The sequence below is a fragment of the Gossypium hirsutum genome, chromosome A03, assembly GCF_007990345.1.
Source record: "Gossypium hirsutum isolate 1008001.06 chromosome A03, Gossypium_hirsutum_v2.1, whole genome shotgun sequence".
Taxonomy (NCBI): Eukaryota; Viridiplantae; Streptophyta; class Magnoliopsida; order Malvales; family Malvaceae; genus Gossypium; species Gossypium hirsutum.
Window position 1 is genome coordinate 105,495,459 of NC_053426.1, and position 21,256 is coordinate 105,516,714.

The 21,256-nt window shown below is 31.6% G+C and overlaps 1 protein-coding gene and 1 long non-coding RNA gene across 12 annotated transcripts; one reads left to right on the forward strand and one right to left on the reverse strand.

Moving 5' to 3' along the window:
- Positions 1–1,966: 1,966 nt before the first annotated feature.
- Positions 1,967–10,110, reverse strand: LOC107886787 (transmembrane E3 ubiquitin-protein ligase FLY2). Of its 2 annotated transcripts, XM_041100685.1 has the most exons (16): positions 9,738–10,095; positions 9,427–9,577; positions 8,715–8,787; positions 7,979–8,106; positions 7,514–7,629; positions 7,211–7,271; positions 6,588–6,654; positions 6,432–6,509; positions 5,732–5,889; positions 5,587–5,646; positions 5,363–5,456; positions 4,739–4,906; positions 3,546–3,874; positions 2,594–2,710; positions 2,369–2,496; positions 1,967–2,196 (listed from the first exon to the last, which is right to left on the reverse strand). In XM_041100685.1, the coding sequence occupies exons 1-15, from the start codon at positions 9,746–9,748 to the stop codon at positions 2,395–2,397; spliced, it is 1,713 nt and encodes a 570-aa protein (XP_040956619.1). In that variant the 5' UTR covers positions 9,749–10,095; the 3' UTR covers positions 1,967–2,196; positions 2,369–2,394. The 2 variants fall into 2 exon arrangements, with proteins under 2 accessions (XP_040956619.1, XP_016666339.2); XM_016810850.2 differs by having other exon boundaries at positions 9,427–10,110.
- A 2,855-nt stretch (positions 10,111–12,965) lies between these two features.
- Positions 12,966–18,364, forward strand: LOC107886786 (uncharacterized). 10 transcript variants are annotated; one of them, XR_001680912.2, is made up of 10 exons: positions 13,007–13,213; positions 13,472–13,795; positions 13,923–14,023; positions 14,124–14,387; positions 14,474–14,535; positions 14,644–14,677; positions 14,817–14,941; positions 15,175–15,224; positions 17,442–17,524; positions 18,045–18,364. It is a non-coding gene; the product is annotated as an uncharacterized lncRNA (long non-coding RNA). The 10 variants fall into 10 exon arrangements; XR_005918157.1 differs by having other exon boundaries at positions 13,008–13,213; positions 14,644–14,727; positions 17,445–17,524; XR_005918154.1 differs by having other exon boundaries at positions 13,026–13,213; positions 14,459–14,535.
- Positions 18,365–21,256: the final 2,892 nt, after the last annotated feature.

Consider the following 21,256-nt stretch of genomic DNA (forward strand, 5'->3'; position numbering starts at 1 on the left):
GGACAAAAAATATGTCGTTGGTTGGTTGGGATTCTATTTGTCAACCAAAAATGTGTGGAGGCTTAGGAATGAGGAAACTACGCGATCAAAATATTTCATTTCTAATGAAATTGGGTTTCAAATTGGTGTCAGATAAGGAAGCTTTTTGGGTTCGTGTGATCAGGTCGAAGTATCAAATCAGAGACGAAATACCTGATTGTATAGATAGAAAGAGGTGTTCTTTTCTTTGGAAGTCTCTTTCAAAAATTTGGACGCTTTTTAGAGAAAACTTGCATTAGTCCATTGGTGATGGCCACAAAGTTCGATGCTGGAAGGACTCTTGGATTCCCGATATCAAACCTCTATGCCATTACATCTCTCCTAATAGCAACCTGAATACTGACTATCTTCTGCACGAGATGACTTTAGAGGATGGTTCGTGGAACCTTGATCTTTTTCGGGTTTGGTTATCGGAGGATGTGATTCAAGCTATCAAAGGCATCCCTCCACCTCACTGCTCTAAAGGTCCTGATAGAATTGCTTGGAGTCACACTTCGTCTGGTGCTTTTACTGTTAAATCTGCTTATAAGGTCCTTAATGAGGGAGCTTGGAATTCGAAAGATGAGAAATGGAAGATTGTTTGGAAGTATCCTGGTCCTCAACGGATTCGTATCTTTCTTTGGATAGTCTTACAAGGAAGATTTCTAAGTAATGTGGAAAGAGTTAGGAGGGGACTTTCAGATGATCCCTCTTGTCATATTTGTGGACACATTTCGGAGGATGTTCTATATATTCTTCATGACTGTCCTGCTGTTAGGGATGTTTGGGCCAAGGTTAATCCAGGTACGTATCTCTCTAATTTTTTCTCTATTCTTTCTCAGGATTGGATTCTTTTAAATTTGCAAGTGAACAACATGTTTCATGAGAGGGGGAACTAATTGGGCTTGTCTTTTTGGACTTCTAAATTGGCGTATTTGGAAAAATCGTAATTTATACATTTTTCACGGCAAACCATGAAGCTCAAAAGAAATGGTCCAAGGGTCTTTTAGTTGGGCGCTTCAATGTCTCTCCCTATCTCAAGTTGATAATTCTTTCTGTTTCAATCATCTCGCTGAGGCACATTCCACTGAGGAACGAGTTTTTCTCAACACTAACGGAGCAATTTATCTGGACTCTGGACTCGCTGTAGCAGGGGGTGCTTCGTGATAAGTTAGGAAACTGGATTGCGGGTTTTCATAGATTCCTCGGTAAATGCTCAGTTTTTGATGCGGAACTTTAGGGTATTCTCGATGGCCTCAAACTTGTTCAATGAAGAGGACATGACAAAGTTATCATCTTTTCAAATAGTTTGGAAGTAATCAAAGCCATTATTAGAAGTTCTTCTACAAATACTAATTCAGCTCTAATTCGACGCATTCATAACATTTTAACTCAAGAAAATCAGTGGTCTTTGCGATACACTCCGAAGGTACATAATCAAGTGGCAGATTATCTAACTAAGCAAGCCTTAATTGGAAAAACTAACATACAAGTGTTTAATATCCCTCCAAAATGGGCTAGTAGTCTTATTGATAAGGATAAGCATATTATTGCTACATTCCCTTAATAGTTTTTTTGTAATTTTTTAAGTTTTATGTTTATCACCCAAAAAAAACCATATTAGAACCTCTCATGTAAAGAACTTATTAAACAAATATAAATAATATAATAAAAATTATAAAAAGGACGAGTGATCCACCACATACAGATACTTTTTATTTAATGGAGTAAAACATGGTTTCACTCAATTGATTGTTGCTAGCAAGGGATGAGGGGGCGGCGGAGTCTATCGGAAAGAATTAATACCTTGATTCAAGCAGTAGAAATACCTACACAAGGAAGGCTCAGCAATTGGCAGCTAGGAAATCAATACTTTGGGATGTTTCTGTAATGGACTTCCTATTTATCTTTGACAAAAGTTAGTACAAAACATTGGAGCCATGGATGCAATCTAAAACAATTTGCACTTTTTTCCCTCCTTTTTGATAACACAATTAGTACTTGGTAATTGGTATGAAATATCGAGTGTATTGAAATTTATACAATTATACAATGAATACACAAGAATGTTGCCTACAAGGCTGTTACAGTGTCAGTAGTGACAGTTTTAATTTTGTTTATGCTGTATCTCTGAAAATGGAACCAGGCAAAAAGTTGGCACTGGAATCTCTTCTCGACCTGAAAAAAAATATATAAAACTGCTCAGGTTGAAACAATCAAGGGATAAACAAATGTAAAACTTACCAAAAAAAAAACATGTAAAGATATCTTGGAAAGATATCCTGAAATAAAATATATAAAACTGCTCAGGTTGAAAATATGTCATTCAAGTTTGGAATTGAGTCATTACCACAACGATGAAGTGGAAAATTTTCTTTAAGCTGTTGGTAACGACCGGCGGCAAGTTGGGCATTCCATCTTTATGTCCATCCATCTTTGCAAACAACCCGAATGAAAGAAATGATCGCATGGTGTTACCTGTTAGAGAAATGCAGTTTAAAATCAAGTTCACAATTCAAGAAAATGACCTTGAAGAGCCCCCACCAATTAAAGATAAAAAATCTCAACAGTATACCATGCAATCTCTTGAACGTTGTGTGAGATCAATGGAAGTCATACAAATGACACAGTCTATGGCATGATTTGCTTCTGGATCAAATCTTCTATAGTAGCTATATTTCTCAGGTAGTATCTGCAAACAGAAATTTCAAAGTAGCATGATCATAACATGTCTTTGGAAGCTTTGGCTAAATCCTAGTGCACTTACGATAATGAACATCTAAATTTGCCTGCGGATCAAAGCACATTTCACTTAAACAAGCAAATTTTAGAAAACAAACAAAACACAATTCACTGAATTAGAAAGGACCAGTCTGGCAGTAATAAGAGTTCCACAAATAAGGAGTAAGAAAAAGGTTCCCCTATCGGACAAAGGGAGTACAAAAAAAATGAATTTGTTAACCACAAGGGGTCAGCAAAATTCGGTTATAACAGACTTAACGTACCCATTCGGATAAGTCATGTCGGTTAAGTCAGTTTTATTTGTTTAGTCGGTCATGGTCTCAGTTAAGTCGACTGTATATTGGTTATTAAAATTTGACTGAATTAACTGGTTTGGTACATATTATTTTTTATTTATTTTTAAATATACTTATAATATATAATAACAAAATGTAATATCTAATCTAAATATATTTTTTATATAAATAAAAAATAAGTTGGTTACGCCTATGTTGGTCGGTCAGTTATGTTAATGTTGGAGATTGTCAGTTAAGTGTGAAAAAAGCTACTGAACCAATCGTAAAAAAACTGAACGTTCACCACTAACCACAAGAAGACTTCCATTATAACAGTCCTGATTGACTGCAACAAGCCCTGGCCTATGAAATTCGCCAAGGTGTTTTCAGTCAAGTAGTGTTAGAGGCAACATACATGCATTTAAATCAGTTTAACAAGTTATCACAAAGAGTGAGAGAAATGAAAATAAAAAGGCAATACATGAAGAGAATAACAGAACCACATCTGACCTGACGAGGAATAAACCATCGAGATCCAAGATAGTGCTGAAGAAGAAGAATGGATGCTTGAAGTCCAATGAATACAACCAAACAGATGCACCAGCTCTTGTCAGGCTCAATTCGCATAAAATTGTGAGGGCATCCAAATATATATAATGGGATTGCTAGCCGAGTAATAGTCATGCCTAAGATGTAATGAGGATGCAAAGGTTTTCTTGAATCACGAATGACGTTGGTGATTATTTGAGGTATCCAAAATGAGTACAAAAGGAGAAGTATAGGCCGCAAAAAATTATGAAACTCGTACATGACCAAAATGCCTCCTAAAAGGATCCCATCTGCAAATATTTGTACTAGTCAGATCATATTAAGCCATCAACTTGACGTAAAGTTCATAATCTAAGAAAGTATTTGATTCCAAAAGCAATCAAAAGGCTATAGCATCATTGAAAAAGTAAGAAGCACATTGAGCAGCTAACAACAAAGGCTGTTCAGAACAAACAGGGAACATTTACACTCCCTTGATCATTTCTCACGCTTCGTCTCCAACAAGTACGACACTTAAAATCCACTTTAGGTTTCTAGCATCATTTTCTATGTCAGAAAAGCAGTCCTTATGACTTCCACAACACTTTTTTAGTTCCTCTCAGAAACTTACAGCTTTCCGCATAGGAATCAAATGTGTCAAGTTATTCTTGTGGAGAGACTGAGCTATAACTCGCTCTATTATAGTAAAGATGATTTATATGGATATTAGTTTTTTAGTGAAACCATCTTTTGGCTTTTGCTATCACTCAGCTTCCTATTGATTTACAGTGTTTTGTTTTTAAACAAAGATGCAAAGGAGAGCAAGATGGACACATAATTTTTTTTCTGGGCATATCCTATTGATAGAATATGGTGTCTGAATAAAGGATTCTATAGGAGCATCAACTAACTGGGTACACCATCAGGATTAGACTAGGTAACAAGGCAAAGAAGCAATATTTAGGAAAATCGAATCATAAATTTAAAGCTTTGCTAATTAGACTTGATCTTTACCAGCAGTCAATAGAGACAAAACTAATGTATGTGAATGGTGGCCAAGCAAGTTTATGCAAGAGAGAGACAGTTAGTATTTGTGTATACTCTATGCATCACTTTCGGCAAACCATATATATTAAATTTCTATCCGCAAGTGTAAAAACTTTTCGGGCACTTACAGAAACGGCTATATAGAACTGAAAGCTCACGCCTCATTGTCTCCCAACCTTCACCGTTATTCATCGGTCTACTTGCCTTCCATATTGCAAGAAGGTACCTCATCTCAAAAATGGAGAAGACTACAAACTTGAAGAATGCCGCAGTTGCAAAAGCATTAAACAAGGACTCTGTATAAAGCAAAAGAAAATGAACTTAGTAGAGATAGACCTTCAAAAGGAGCAGCTAATAGGAGAGATCCACTGTTCTATGTTAAGCCATCAACCTACTATCAGGAGCTGGGCAGATTCAAAGTGCATTTTCAAATCAAACTACTCACATGTAATACTGGAAAAGACTTGCCCACAAATAGAAAGAATAATGTCTGAAATTCCTACTAATTATTTTCAAATTGAGATAATGCTCATAGTCTCAACCGATGCCAATGCAAAGATAATTTATCAGTTCTAGTTTTGGATCCCCATTACGGTTCTAAATAGAGTACCACCGCTTGTGGGAGCAGATATAATTGAAAAGGAAAAGGTGAGAGAGGCCTTATGTTCTTTATAGATTTATATTACTGCAAAGATATGGCAGATAACTTAGGTAATATTAGCATTTCTTTGGCACAGTTAATTAATACTCACCAACCAGTATTCCTGCAGTGAGATGTAAGAGGCAAAGATAAGCATCCATGATAGCCTGTTGACCAATCGTTAAAATTGAAACTTTTGCAGCTCCCTGATAGATAAGAGAGAAAATTACCTTTATTAATCACAAAGAAGTAAGCTACTCATTAATGCTATATCAAAATATAGCATTCATGCAAAATAAGCTTGTTGCCTTATACATATATGCTTTCGATTCTTACCGATTGTGTGTTGCTATGTTCCATTTGTCTGATTAACAGAAGGACTTGAAGGAAGGAGACCTAACAATAAACAATTAAGGAATCCAGCCAAAACAGGCCTGCAAGACTGCATTAACAATGAAAAGGGATGACATATTAAGGATACAAAGGTGACCATTAAGGTGTAGTTGACTGCTTTGTTGTAATAGACTTCAATGTTGACAGAAGTTGCATTTAATAGCAAAGGTGAGAAGCAATCTCCATCATCATCCACCGTCGGACTCTCCATCAATCCTTCGATATGATAACGATCATGATCTCCATCTATAAAAGATCAAAAAACTTCCAAATTTGAATACTAAAATGTCATAGTGGATAGTACAATCTGTTCCCAGTAGATATTTCAGATCAGCATAAAAAATTGTAGCTGTGAGAGGTGGCCCATACTTAACTCGCCAAGTTAACTTGGTCTGTCAGCAGCAAGAACTTTCTTTTAAGCTGCTTCCAGTTGATGTACATTCTAATGACATTTTAAGATTCTTTTTTTTGTTAAAAAAGAAGACTCGTGGGGGTGGCTGGATAAATAAAAGACCATTTTCTGAAACTGATGGACCTGTCTTAAATTACATCATAACTGGTCCTTATACCCAGACTCGATCCAGACAGCAAGAAAGCCAAATTGTTCGCAATGCCAAATTAGCGATTAAGTCTATGAAGAAATAAATCAATATTTCTTCCGCAATTCTTAATTCAATAGATTTTAGTTAAAGAATATCTTTCCAAACAAATACTAGTCAATAAATAGACCAGAGAAGAATGCAATGGTACAAGAAGATGAGTCTAAGAAGTTGAGATAACTCGAGTACCATTTTGGCTGGAAGAGATGCGTGAAATTTGGGCTGCAATTTCTATATTGCAATGTTTCTCCATCTCATAAATTGGTGCTGCAATAAGAGAAAACAACATTCACTATATTGCAAACTTAACTTGAGCTTAAGCCAAGTAACATAGTTATAACTTACAATTTTTTCTTCTCCATATTTTGTCACGTGGAGATTCTTGGAACACTTGAGAGGAGAAAACTCCAAGCTGTTCAAAGACATTGCAAGCTAGTAATCAGAATCACCATAAACAAACATTTATGAAAACGGACAACTAAAACTGAATCTGCAAAACACAACATCAACTCAAACATTATCTAAAAAGCAACTCATGGACGTAGCCATCCATCATAGACTGTTGCAGATACATTGCTATAAATAAAAGCCCATAATGCACAAATACAAATTCAAAATCTTGCAACACCAAAGAAAACTCAGGCAGAAGTGAAACACGGAAGGAAATTATCTCCTTTAACCAGGTATCAACTTTGTTTAAGTTAAAAAGCCAAATCCAATACATAAGCTTAACAGCTCCAACCTGAAACTGAAACTATATAGATAAGGTAAGCAGTAGACAGTTTTGTGCTATTGGCCAGACATTCAGATAATACCATTACTCTAAAGAAATACTTCTGGAAACAGGAAAGAAACTAGCAGCATTATATGTGGCATTATGAAAGGGAACCCATTATCAAAGTCCAATATGATATAGAATCAACATCAAATGCTAGTGAACCACGAATGAGTAAGATACAAAGTATTACCAAATGGTATGGGTTAGACAAGATATAATCTTCTTCCTGACTCAGCTCTCCTTCCTTTCCACTGCAATAGTATGCCAGTAGAATATGTCAAGAGTTGAAATGCAATCAGCAAACCAGATTCACAAAATGTCATCTTAAAAGAGCACATAAATGGAAGTGAGAGAGTTAACAACTATATTGCAAATGCCCTTTTATCTGCACCCTTTAGTTGCAGGCATTCAACTAGTATGCATTTCTTAGTCAAAAAATGTCCAATCAAGCTGAAAGAACTTTTAATGAGCAATCAATACTGTCCAGATTTACCTGTTAGCTACCATTCGAAGCTGTCTAAAAGGCCATATATATACACCCTCTACCCTTATTTGAGCACCACCAACATTGTGTTTGTTATCAAACACATCATGGAAAATAATTACACCCTGTTATACAACCACGAATAAGAAACAAAGTCAGAAAATAATTAACAATGGTAAGATACAGCCTACAGTAGCTAGAAGCCATTCTATTTATAAAGAGAGTTCTTACAACAAAAATGCAACAAATATGATTAGGCAAACAACTAAAGAGGATGTAAGAAAATCAAACTTAATGACATAACCAATCTATCATGTCTTCAGGCAAAATAGAAAAAAACATATCTGTGTGTACATATTGCATTTAGAAACATAGTTCAATTGTCCTAACAAGGCCACAAAACAAGCAAAAAACTGGAAAGGTATATTAATTAATCATAAGAGCAAATTTCTAATATGATCAAGACCCCCTTACCTGAACATAATGTACACCGGTTATTTTTGTAGGTGTGCTAACTAATTCAATAACAGAATCACCAGCTGATTTCCTGAAATCGGGAAATTTTGAAGAGCTATTCAAAGACTCCAGGAACTTCCAAGAGCCTGCAATTTCCCAGTCAAATTAATAAAATTGTCAACACAAATAAATGTACATGATGAACTAAATGATTGAATTTAATCCATTCAATAACAGTGGTTAGCTTAATAAACTAAAAATCTCAGAGAAGTACTTTTAGAAGCCAGCCAATTCATTAGTTTCCTTCCTAAATAGTGTTTTTTTTTTTGTTTTTTGTTTTATTTTAAATATCAGGACCTGTTCTAGGTTAGAACAATCTCTGATCCATGTGTCATCCAAATACACTCTGTCTTTGCATCCAAAACAAATTGACCTGAAGCAAGCATCTGTTTTAGTAAATAAAGTTCGATCACTGTTTTATTTTTAGAGTTCATGGAGTGCAGGTCTTGAGCCTCTGAAAAAATATATATTTTTACCAATATTTTCTAGGAAATTCATCACCTAATCATGGACAACCGAAGTGAAAAAATTACAAAAGTGTAGGGAAACCAAGAGAAGATACAGGCAGAACAACATAAAGCAATCAACCAAAAAAACGCATGGTACTTCGGCTATAAGTAACAAGATCCAGAAAATTACTCCTAATGCATCAACTCTAATATTCATATGACGGAATTCAACAAAATTTACTTACCTCGATAAGTTCCTGTTATGTTCCATGCATGAAATGGACCCAATTCGCTTTCATCTTTTCTAACAAATAGCCACTACAGGATGCATTAAGAATATCAATAAATTTATAGTACCCAAACTGAAGAGTGCAAGGGGTGAAAAACACAAAAAAAATATAGAGCCAATCTACGTATTCTTCAATAACCAAGTGATATAGCTAAAGTAAACAATCTTTTTTTCTAAGAAAGGAGGGGGGGGGGGAGCTTCATACCAAGTTGATGACATTTTTCAAAACATAAAAAGATGGTTCTTTTCTGTCTGTTAAGGAAACTTCAAGCCGGATTGCTATTTAGCTCTCCATTTTGAAAATCTACCTATCAAGATAATCTAATTTCCGGTTTCAACCACATGTGTTCTCTGGACAAGATTGTTAAAATTGCAAATCAAACTTGACATTGCCCACTTCCATTTTGCAGCATTTCATTATACAACAGCAAAAGAATAACCAAACAAAACCTATCAAAGTGCAATGACTAAAGCACTAACTCAGGAAAATTGAAATAAAATTCTAAATTTGACAACTTCAGAAGCACAATAACCAATTATACAACTATGAATTAGGCATCCAGAATCAAAACCCAAATTTTCATCTTTGCTTAAGAGAAAAATAAAATAAAATTTAACTATAATTAACATCAATAAAGAAAAAGCATAGGGAATTAAGAAGTACCAACCTCATCGCCCCATGACCGAGCCCTTTCTCTTATCGGTCTCAATCCCGCCACTGGCTTTAACATAACAAAACCAAACCACAATCCAAAAACAACCCTAAACACAAACCCTAATCTTCTCCTCCTCGAATTCCACAAAAAATCCAAATATTCCCTGGTGATCATATCAAAACCCCGACATCCCATTTCAAAAACAATACTAATTTGCTTTGTCTTAATATAAAATAAAAATATCCAACTTCAATTTCCCAGGAAGGAAGCAAATATGTTTACAGACTGATTTAAGATGATAGATACAAGAAAACGATACAAACCCACTGCACATTAAGGAGAAAGATAATAAGAGATTGCTTCAAGTAGAGTTATGTGAACCAACAAACAACACCCAAAGATCAAACAGTAGAAAATGAGAGCTCAACAAACTAATTCTCTCTCTCTCTCTCTCTCTCTCTCTCTCTCCCCTCCTTCCCTTGTGTTGTATATATAATTCTTATATTGGTTTTAATATAAACAAACAACAAAAAAGATACCCCAAAGAGAACTTTCAGAAATAAAACAGCACACTTAATACAAAATATATATTCAGAAAATACGTGAAGTATACATGAACAAATTTTTAATCTAAAAGGGTTTGGCAAAGTGGTGGTTTGTTGTTGTTGACATGTTTGCTTGAGTTTTGGTAATTAGAAGTCGAGAAAAAGAGTTTCGGCCATCTAGGTTTAGTTTGTAACAATACGCGCTCTTTCAGTGAGTTAGAATCACGTACCAATTAGGGAGAGTCAACTGATGTTTGGTCCTTACCATCTTCGGTGTATTAAAGTTATCTTAATCTTTATTAGTTAGAGGCTTAGACATGAGAACAACTAAATTATATGATTCGTTTCTATTATTATAATCTTTTCTATGTACCAAAATAAAGGAATATATCATTTACTTAATATTAAGTTGGTATTATATAATTAGGAAATTATCAGAAAAAACCCCTTTCTCCAACAAAGTAAAATTACTATTGTGAGAATATTTATATTTTTATATGTTGATAAATTTAAAAAATTAGATAAACATCATAGAATTTAAACTAAATCATCAATTTTTTTATTTAAATTAAAATCATAATTTAATCTATATTACTAATGAATCTCTTGAGTTGGGTGTCACAAATCAATTGAACACTTATTAAATTAAAAAAATTTTAAAAAATACTTTTAGATATTTAAAACAACTTATATTATTCCACAATATTTTAATCTTTTTAATTTAAAAAAATAAAAAAATATGTATATGGTGGAATTTAAACTCATATGAATTACATTTTAAAAACTCTAAACTTAGCACTCAACCAAGTCTTTATTTTAATTTTTTTCATACATTTTAATTTTGTCATGTATATTTTATTACCTTAACAATTTTATATATCAATAATGTTGTTGATTGAGATAGTATCACAAATTAATTCGACATCAACTTGAAATTAATGACAACACTATGATAAATAATTATATTCATTTAATATTCTTAATATAATATATTTATGTATTTAAATTTTATTTTATTTATAATTTAATTTAATTTTTTTAATTTTAATATCATACATATTTTTAGTATTATTAATTAATAATACTTTTAGCCGCCAACCTAATACTCTTCTAACCGTTGGTTCACATCGAAAAAATTAGAAATTTGTGTGTTAATTCACCAAAAAAATTAAATGAAAAAGGCAGTCAACGTTAAAACGATTGGAAAGGTAATTTAGATTAGTATCCTATCTATTTAATTGTTTTTACCAAACTTTAACTTCATTGACAAAATTAAGAAATTGGGTGGTGAAAAAATTAATTAAATTTTAATTTAATAAAAGAGAATAAGAAATTTTGAAATCTTAAATTGAAATTTCAAAATATATATTTTTTAAAATAGTTTTTATTATCAATCATAATAATCGATTTTCTTTGTACGTTTTCTGATAAATATTTTATTTGTAGAAAGTCCTTAGCCCCAAACGTATACGTAGAAAAATAGAAAGAAAAAAATCACAGGCACGCAACGCAACTTCAATTTTTCAACTCTCAGTTTTTACTGTTTTAACTTTTTTGCTGTTGATGATGTTCTCAAAATACTATTAATTTTTTATTTAAAAGTTAAACAGGGTATTTCTAGTTTTAGCTAAGGATGTAATTGAATTTTAGTTAAATTATATTTGAAAATTAATTTTTGTATTTGAGTTCGACTCAATAATTAAGTTTAATGTTAATAATATATATTAAAAGTAATAACATAATTTAATAATATAAAAATATAAAAAGCTCAATAAGACTCGAAAGCTTTTTGAGTCATTATTACTAAGCTCGAATTCAACTTGATCAATAGCTCGAATTGTTCAAGCTTGATAAAGCTCGGTAATTACTGAACTATGCTAAAATTCTTTTGAATCAAACTCGAGTAGCTCACGACTACTAGTGTCTCATTTACACCCTTATATCTAGGCATTGTATAAAAAAATTCTCACTCTTTACGATGTTTTATAAAAAAAATAAAAATAAAGGTTAATATACTAATTGGTACTTGAGATTAATTTTAATGTTCAATTTAATATTTGTTTTTTTTCTAATTTAGCACTAAGTTTGGTTTTAATGTTCAAATTAAAGGCTAATATATTATTTGGTACTTAAGGTCAATTTCAATGTTTAATTTGATATTTGAGTTTTTTTCCAATTTGTTACTCAAATTTGGCTTTAATGTTCTAATTGGTACTTAATTTTTTTTTTTTTTGCTTTAAGTAAGCACTTGAGTTTGACTTCAATGTTCAATTTAATACTTGAATTTATTTTTTTGATACTAGTATCCATGTTATTTTTACTAGAGCAATTGTCTAATATTCACTGGGACAAATGATTTCATTTAGTATGGACACCAAATTGAATTTTGAGACTAAACTCGAATATCGAATTGAGACAAAAATCTCAAGTACCAAATTAAACATTAATAACATATTTAGTTACCAAAAGATATATTTACACAAAGATTAATAATAGATATATTAAAAATAAAGGTAAACTACACCCAAGGTCACTCAACTTTAGTAAGTTTATGTTTTGATCACTTAACTTCAAAATGTTACAAAACGGTCATTGAACTATTTGATAGTTTTCATTTAAGTCATTGGGTTGTTAAGTTTTTTAAAAGAAAAAAAAATTTGTCTTGCTCTAAGTGACGACTTGACGAACGGTACAGTGGATCAATATCTATAGACAAATAGAAGAACATACCTTAGATATAAGTTTATTTAACAGTCAGTATTGAAGATCAAAGAAGAAAGCTATTTGAATTTTGGTTCGGAGATTCAGGATGTTCAAAGTTGTTTCATGAAAAAATCTGAACTGTAAAGAGAAGGCAAATGAGAGCTTTTGATTGGTGTAGACAATGCGAACAGAGAATGCCATACAACAACGATTTTAACAGTTCAATGACTTAAAATGAAAACTTTTGAATAATTTGGTGATCATTTTGTAACTTTAAAAAGTTAAGTGACCAAAATGTAAATTACTAACAGTTTAGTAACTTGGGTGTAGTTTATCCCGAAAATAAAAATGGAAAAACGGATGCGAAAGGAAAGGTCACGTCTTTGTCGTCGATTTTGCCGGCGCAGGGAGAGCAGAAGGTGGCGAAGCGAGTGTAGGAGCTTTCAGAGAAGCATAGTTGAAATGAACCAATTGATAGAACTGATTACCGATATACCGCCCTTATCAACCTCGTTCAAAAACTCCCCGACGAACTTCACCACGATACAATGGTTAGCACTCAGCATATAAATTTTACTGTTAATCTATTTTACTAGAAGATTCATGATCCATTCGTTTGGTTAATATTAAAAACAAAATAGTTATTTGGCTATCTTTTTCTAGGTTCCGTTAGTGAAATCGGCGGTTTTTCCTGGTCGTTTGGTTCACACGAATGAGTTTCTGGTGTCGTTATTGTTTATGCTAAGTTAGGAGTTTAATTTAAAGTCAAAGAAGCATGGAATTTCCATTAAAAGAATGTGAATTTGCAGGTTCTACTGGGAGAAAGCTACTATGTAGAAAGAACAGCTAAACAAACTAGTGAAATTCTAAAGAGAAGGGGAAAGTCATCGGAACCTGAAGTGGATTGAGTCTTCCTTTTTTTTTTTTAATTCCACAGCTTCTGAAGCAGCATTAAGTTTCCCAATCGCCTTATTTTTTGTTTGTTAATTCGTTGAGTAAGCATTACTCTGATTTCTTTTGTACCTAGTATTTACTGATTACTTTCATTTTATTGTTTCAGGAAGGCCTGGTGGAGCTCAGAGAAGAGGATGAAGAGGAAAATACCACCGAACTGGTGTCTCAATTAGGCAGAGGTTCCTTCTCCTTTTCTTTTTCACATTACTTGCATCATATTGAAACTTTGGAGTCTGTTTAATTTAGCGAAGATGATATGCCAGCTGCTTGATTCTAAGTTGATACTTCATACTAACCTAATTGCAGCGCCAGTTGCTTCCCCAACATGTTGCATTACTTGTTCCTATACTGTTAGATTTTTTATTGCCAAGGTGTTCCTCATCATGCAGCCTACTTATCTGATGAATGTTAGTTTTCTTTTCCTAATTGATTAGGATTAATTAAAAAGGTTATTGATTACTTTTCTGGAGTTGAGGATTGAAATTAATTTATTTTTTCCCTTTTCAGGTCATTTGGAGCAAGGATGTCCTACTTTTTCTGAAGAAAACAAATTAATGGGTGCACCTGAGGATGATGAATATGCTCGTATAATGTCGATGTTGGAAGAACTTGAGAAAGAACTTGCAGCTAAAAGTTATGGAGATAATGAAAAGTGGGATACTAATGCAGCCGAAAGTGATGGTGAAGAAGATGAGCAGAGTAAAGTTGTTTTTTAACAAAAACGAAGCTGAAGGTTACAGTTCTCTTGATCATGGTCCTAGATATTAAGGGGTACTGTTGAGACTTGCTGCTTCATACCTGCTGAATACAAATATACAATCATATAGTGAAGATTTTTCTAGTTGCTTATGAAATAGGTGTATCAGCCCAGGAAACCACTTCTGCAGTCAAAAGGCAAAGATCCAGTTAGCTGTAAGAGGTGAAATCCTTGTATTCCTTTATTCTTTTAGAATATTTTTTACTTACTGATAACCGGCATCCTGAATATTTGTACTACCCATTGTTTCTTGTATGTTTCAAACTGCAGTCGACTGGATTTACCGTGGGACCTGTTATCAAAGGTTGGTATTTGTGGTGTATGGCATTATGCTTGTAAACTAAAGAAGAGAAAGTAAATATCTTCTCACATCTTCCACTAGATGCAAATATCATTTCAGTTTTTGTTTATATGAAATGATTCCTTTATTTTATCTTATTAAGGTGAAATGTCTCGTAGTCAATGTATGCCTCAAGCCACCGAGATAAGGATGTTATATCCTTCCATAAATGCATCTGTTCCTTTTGAAAAGGTGAAATTTGAAGCTGAACATTCATCAAGAGATGAGGTATTTGAACTCGTAGTATTCTTATGGCATCATCTCTTCAAGCGTTGCTCCCCCAGGATTCGTTTTGCTTGTCTACATGCTTCCTTTTATCTTGATTGCTGCTAGGTGTCTATTTTGAATATCCAAGTTTTTTTTCTTTTTTTTCTAACAGATCTTTACATTACATAAACTATCTATTTTGAATTTGTCTTCTCAAATTGTATTACTGTGGGATGAATTTTTCTTTTATATAGTTTTCAGGGACAGTTGCTCTCACTACAGCTTGAATACCAGGAAATGCAAGGTAATGTGTCCTTTTTTCTCCTTTTATACCTTTCATATGCTTTTTGCAATAGCTAAGCTTGCATTAAGATTTTATATGGCGCAACTAGATCAAGCAACCCGTGTATGCAACTATTAATGTCATTTTTTTTATGTCAATCATGTAAATAAATTCAAGTCGTGTTCAAATTATCTGGTCTAGTCGCAACCTCAAGAATGATAATCATCAATATTGTAAGTTGCAAGTTAGCACTCGTTTCAGTAACCGGACTTAGATCTAGACAGTTTTGTAGTTATCCCAACACTTTTCTTTTGATTTAAGAGAGAAGAAGTAAGTTAAGTTTTTGAGCAAGAGGAAATATGCAGTTTCCATTGAATCAAATGCTTGCGTAACATTGTTGTCTAAACCACTTGGACTTCTTTGAGGATGCCATAGGGAGGGAAATGATGATAGTAGAAGGGGTGGATTTTGCCGCTTCTGTTTATCATGTGTCTGGATTTTTTCTTAATTTATAAATGAGGGATGGGGAAGAGATGAGTAGGGATTGAACCTTACACTCTCATGCCACACAGCACAAAGAATCTTGTCATTTAAGGTATGTTTAGTTGAGTGGAAAAATAAAAGGATAGAATGAGTGGGAAAATAGAAAGAAAATGAACTTTCCATTTAATGCATAAAATTAGTCTCTCCAAATTAGAATAATAGGATGAGAGAAAATGAGAAAAGATGTATGATGGTTCAAAATTATCTTTTTTTTTAAAAATTCCATTTTCTTTACTTAAAATATTTTATCATTCCTACCAAATCACAACTATGTAAATAAAATTATATTTTCTTTCTATATTTCTACTCCTAAAATTTTTCATCTTTCCAGTAATTTTTCCGCTTTACTAAGCGAAGTATTAGTTATTCAATTTTCCTATCATTCCTACCAAAGCACAACTATGTAAATATATATATATATATATTTTATATCTTTTTATATTTTACCCCTTCAATTTTCATTTTTCCAATATTTTTTTCCGCTTTACCGAGCGAAGATTAGTCAAGAGGTTATTAACTTGTTTTTGTAACGTCTAGTTTCACTTTATGATTATTTATTAAATTATATATATAATGTTAAGTTTGTCAAAGATAGGTTAAAAAATGACTATCAATTTTTCATTGAGATAATATTTTCCTCGCCATCGGGTTTTCTATGTTTCGTTTCAATGAAGATGAAGCATTTGCATTTGCTTCTGAGGTTATGATTTGATTAAATGACTTTCTATGAAAGATGCTGTTTTTACCAAAACATAAAATAAGTTGTAATGAACCGAAAGTTACGGTATCGGAAATTGAGTCTTGAGTACTGTTTCCGTGAAATTTATTCATGAATATTTATTAGAAATATTTATGAATTATAGTTGAATGGTTATTTAGTGTTTAATTAAGTGAAGTAGCTTGAATTTAGTTTAAAGGATTAAATTGCATAAGGAATAAAAATTTAATTATAGATTAAAGAAGTAAAAGGGACTAATCTAGCAATTAGACCCTAAGTGCCATGTGTGTGAATGTATGATATAACATGTGTAATAGTTGATATATATGTGTAATAGCTATAAGATATTTTATGTTATAGCTATTACACATGTTAATTTTATATTTATTATAGGTTAATAATATTATAATATAGTATAATGAATAAAGAATAATGAGTAAAGAAACATAGAAAGAGTTACAGAGAGCAAACGTGAGAAAGAAAGAAAGAAAGAAATAGAAAATGCAAATTTGAGGATTAAGGCCCTAAAGTTTAATTGGTAAGTTGTTTTAGCTCATTTTCTTATAATTTTTATGTTTATGGATGCCTAATTCAAAGTTCTACATGTATGAGGTTAAAATGAAGAAAAATAGAAAATTTTTAGATATTGATTTAGTTGAATAAATTGAGGTTTTATGGGTTAAATTGATAGAAATTGAAGTTAGAAGTGAAAATTGAGTGATTTATTAAAAGAATTCTAAGTTAGGTTTAAATAGGGATTAAGTTGAATAGAGCTCAAAATTTATGTTTTATAATGAATTTTATGAGTTAGAAATTGTTAATGAGTTGATTAAAAGAGAATATGAAGCTTAAGTTAAAGAAAAAAAGATTAGTAATGGAAAAATGACGAAATTGGAATTTTTGTAAAAGTTTGATAGAAAGTAAAAATGTGTTTTATGAATTAGTATATTGATGATTTTTAATTGTATGATTGTTAGTAGCAAACGTAGCACCGGATACGTCATCAAAGAAGGGAAAAGAGAAAGTGAACGAAGATATCGATTAAATTCGATAAATAGTGGTTTGTATTTCTATAAACCGAGCTTAATCGTTATTGCTATATTTGATATTTATATTGTATGAAAATGTGAATGAGGTAAGTATTTTTACCATATTGAAATGAATGTGATTTTGAATACCCTATTAACAGTGTCGGGCTAGTCGGATATAGTTGACATGTCATAGGAATTGGAAGTATTGGGATATTCCGACATTGAGTCGATGAGACACTATGTGTCGACTACTGTTAAAGTTTCGGATTTGTTCCGATGAAGTACTTTGTGTACTATAATGTTAAAGTTCCGGATTTGTTCCGATGAAGCACTATGTGCTTATCCCGGAGTGTGGGTTAGATCCGTGTATCCGTTAGTGTTCGAGTTATGTTAATAAGGGTAAATAAAGTAAAGATTATTAAAGTACTGATTGATATTGAATAATAGCAATAATGTGTTTGAATTACCATGTTTTAAAGTTAATTAAGCTATTGTTTATAGAAATACCACTGAGAGTATTCTCAGCGTACGGTTTGTTTCCGTGCGCAGGCTAGGTACGAAAGTATAAGGACTCAGCATACAAACCGATCCCCAAACTCAAATTGGTGAAGTTTCTATCTTTTTAGAAAATGGCATTGTACCTAGGATGTCTTTTGGTTATTTTGAAAGTATCTAAGTTGTTAAGTGATATTTTGGTATGTTTTGTAAATGTTACCAAAACCTTAAGTTTGGTATGTTTTGATATGTTAGTGAAGAGTAATAAGAGGAATTGTTGGTAAATGTTGTAGAGAGAAGAAATGAAGATGTTATAAACTTAGTTATCAACGTTTTATACTAAAACAGATTTGGACAGTAACAGTAGTCCAACTTTGAAAATATACCAAAAATAGTATAAAGTGAATTAGATAATGAATAAAATTTTTAATTGAAGCTTAATGAATCTATTTTTATATGGAAGAAACAAAATAGGTAAAAGAGTTGTATTTTATGAGATATTTACGTTTTGGTGAAACAGGGTTAGAACAATTTCTGGATTCCCTGTTCTGACTTTAGAAATTCACCATAAATTGTGTATTAAGAATTAGGACTCAAACTTTATTTGTATGGATTCCTTATTGAGTCTATTTTTAATTGAAACAAATGGCATAGTCATTGGATTTCTGTACAGGAAGAAATTTGATTCGTAGTGCACAAGGGTCAGAGTAGCCGAACCCTGAAACAGGGGAGACTTTTTCTAATAAACTGTACTAATTGGCCTGACCAAAAATTCTAGAAAAAATATTAGTAAGTAGATATATGAGTCTAGTTTCATGGAAAATTTACGGAATTGGATTTCGAGTTTCGTAACTCGAGATATGATTTTTTTAGCAACCGTGACACAGATGGATAGTTTACTACGAAAACTGTTTAAGTGCTAAGATAAGTTTTGTAATGTCTCCTGCTTGACTCCGGCAACGGTCTCGGGTAAGGGGACGTTACATAAGTAATTTTTAATAAATAACATTATAATTATATGACTCTTAAAAAAGATATTATAACTATATGACTACGGGTATATGAGAATAGAACATTAATTAATGTTTTGATTTGTATAAAATAATGATTAAAAATTTATCGAACACTTATTTAATACGAATTCAAATCATATAACTCTATCCTCTCTAATATTGTATATATATAGACGCATAAAATCTCTTAACTAATAATGTTGATATATGTATACATGATTTCACCCTTCGGCCTTCGAAAAATATGTATGTAAATATATATATTTTTGTATTGAATTAATTTATAAAGGATAATTACAATACATATCCAAAACAATTATAATTAAATAAAATATATTAGCAGAGAATTAAGGCATTATGAAATTTAAATTAAAATAAATTTAGAAACGCCCTACGTGAGAGCTTCTTTTTGTTCACGCCAAAAAAAAAAATTTTGTCACCCAAGTCCCATGATCCCAACTTTCTATCTTTTCCAAATTAAGTTCCAATATCTCAATTTTTGCGTGAACAAATTTAAGGTCCCAAGCCTCGTCAATTTTTTTCTTATATAATTATTGATTAACAATCAATTTTTTTTAAAGTGATGTTTTTTAATTTATAATTTAAATTGATAGAATATATAAATATTGAGAACTAAACATGCTATTATATCAGTTAGAAAAAGGTTTTTTATTATTAATTTAACGGCGAGTGAATAAAACAAGAACGAATTCAAATGTTAGTGTCTAAATTGAATTTTTTTTTTAAGTCGAATAACTGAAATAGGAACTTGAGCATAATTGGATGACCATTTGTATAGTTTACCATTTATAAAAATAAGTCTGACATCTTGAATTACTAATTGGTAGAATACTAGGCAATCCGAAACTTTTTTCAATGATATTCAAGAAAAAAAGTATTCTAAAACAATTAATAGAAGTAAACAAACTATTCCTATTAAACGAAATGATAAAAGAATACCCAAAAACACATCTACAAAAACTTCAAATATGAAATATATATATATTAAGAAAAACTACTTAAAAATCTAGGAAGTTACTCACTTTTCTTTAACAAAGTATTTATTTTTATAAAATATTTTTTACACCATCTTTCTTTCACTCACATTACATTAACTCAATTCACTGCAATTTATATAATTTTTTTAATGCTATACATTCTACATGACTATATACATTTAATTATTTTTAATAAAATATTTCAATTTTATATAATTAATCACTATTAAAATATAAATATAATGTTTGGAGTTTGTGACTGCTTCTCTCAACAATGTAGTCTCTAAGATTCAAACCTATATTTCTCCTTGGAAAAATACAATATGCTTTAACACTTATTGATTGTTGTTTTTATATTTGAAAATCAAAGTAAATAAATTAGTTATAATATAAACATAATAAATAATAATGTTATTTTGGATTCTAAAATAAATCATTTGTATTATTTTTGCTTTGGTAGAGTCATATCTAAAAGATCTTGGTGGACTAGTTTTTACCAAGAAAAGGTCAATTGATAATAAAAAAAATCTATTCGTTAAGAGTGAGAAAGGATAGAAAAAATCAACACAATCAATTATAGAGGTTCAACCTCAACCCTATCATTTTTTCAATTCACTTTGAATTACTATCTTTCAAAGACAAGAAATAAACTCCGCAATCTCTATCTTTTACTTAGGTTAAGACAGAAATATCTTTCCTAATTTTTTACGATGACAAAGATAGAATCACCGACTTACTTAAAAACTTCTAGCTTTCAATGTCAAACTAGAAACCTCTTTTTCGGGGCACTTACAAAGTATAAGCTCACTCAAAGATAAAACAAAATTTATACAAAAATATGTACAAGAGAATGATGTAGAAAATAAAGCACTAATGAATTTTCTTGCTTGGATATTAACTCTTGCTTCTTAAAGTGTACTTGAGGCATATTTATCCTAAGGAATGAGTTTTTGACTGTTTATAGCTATTGGAAGTGTAAAAATCTCATGTTTTAGATGTGCAGAAAAAAAACTATCCGTTAAACACAGAGGATAATCTGACCTTTCTCCAATCCACACTCTACGAAAATGCCTAAAATGAGCCAAAATAAATTTAAAACATTTTCAAATAATTTTAACTGATTAGATATCAATCAATTTTAAGGGTTTTTAGTTGATTCTGGATTATAAAATATATTATTAATTTTCAATAATATTTTTTCAAAATCCTAAAAATGACACTAAATTCTATATTAATCAATTATAAAAACACAAAC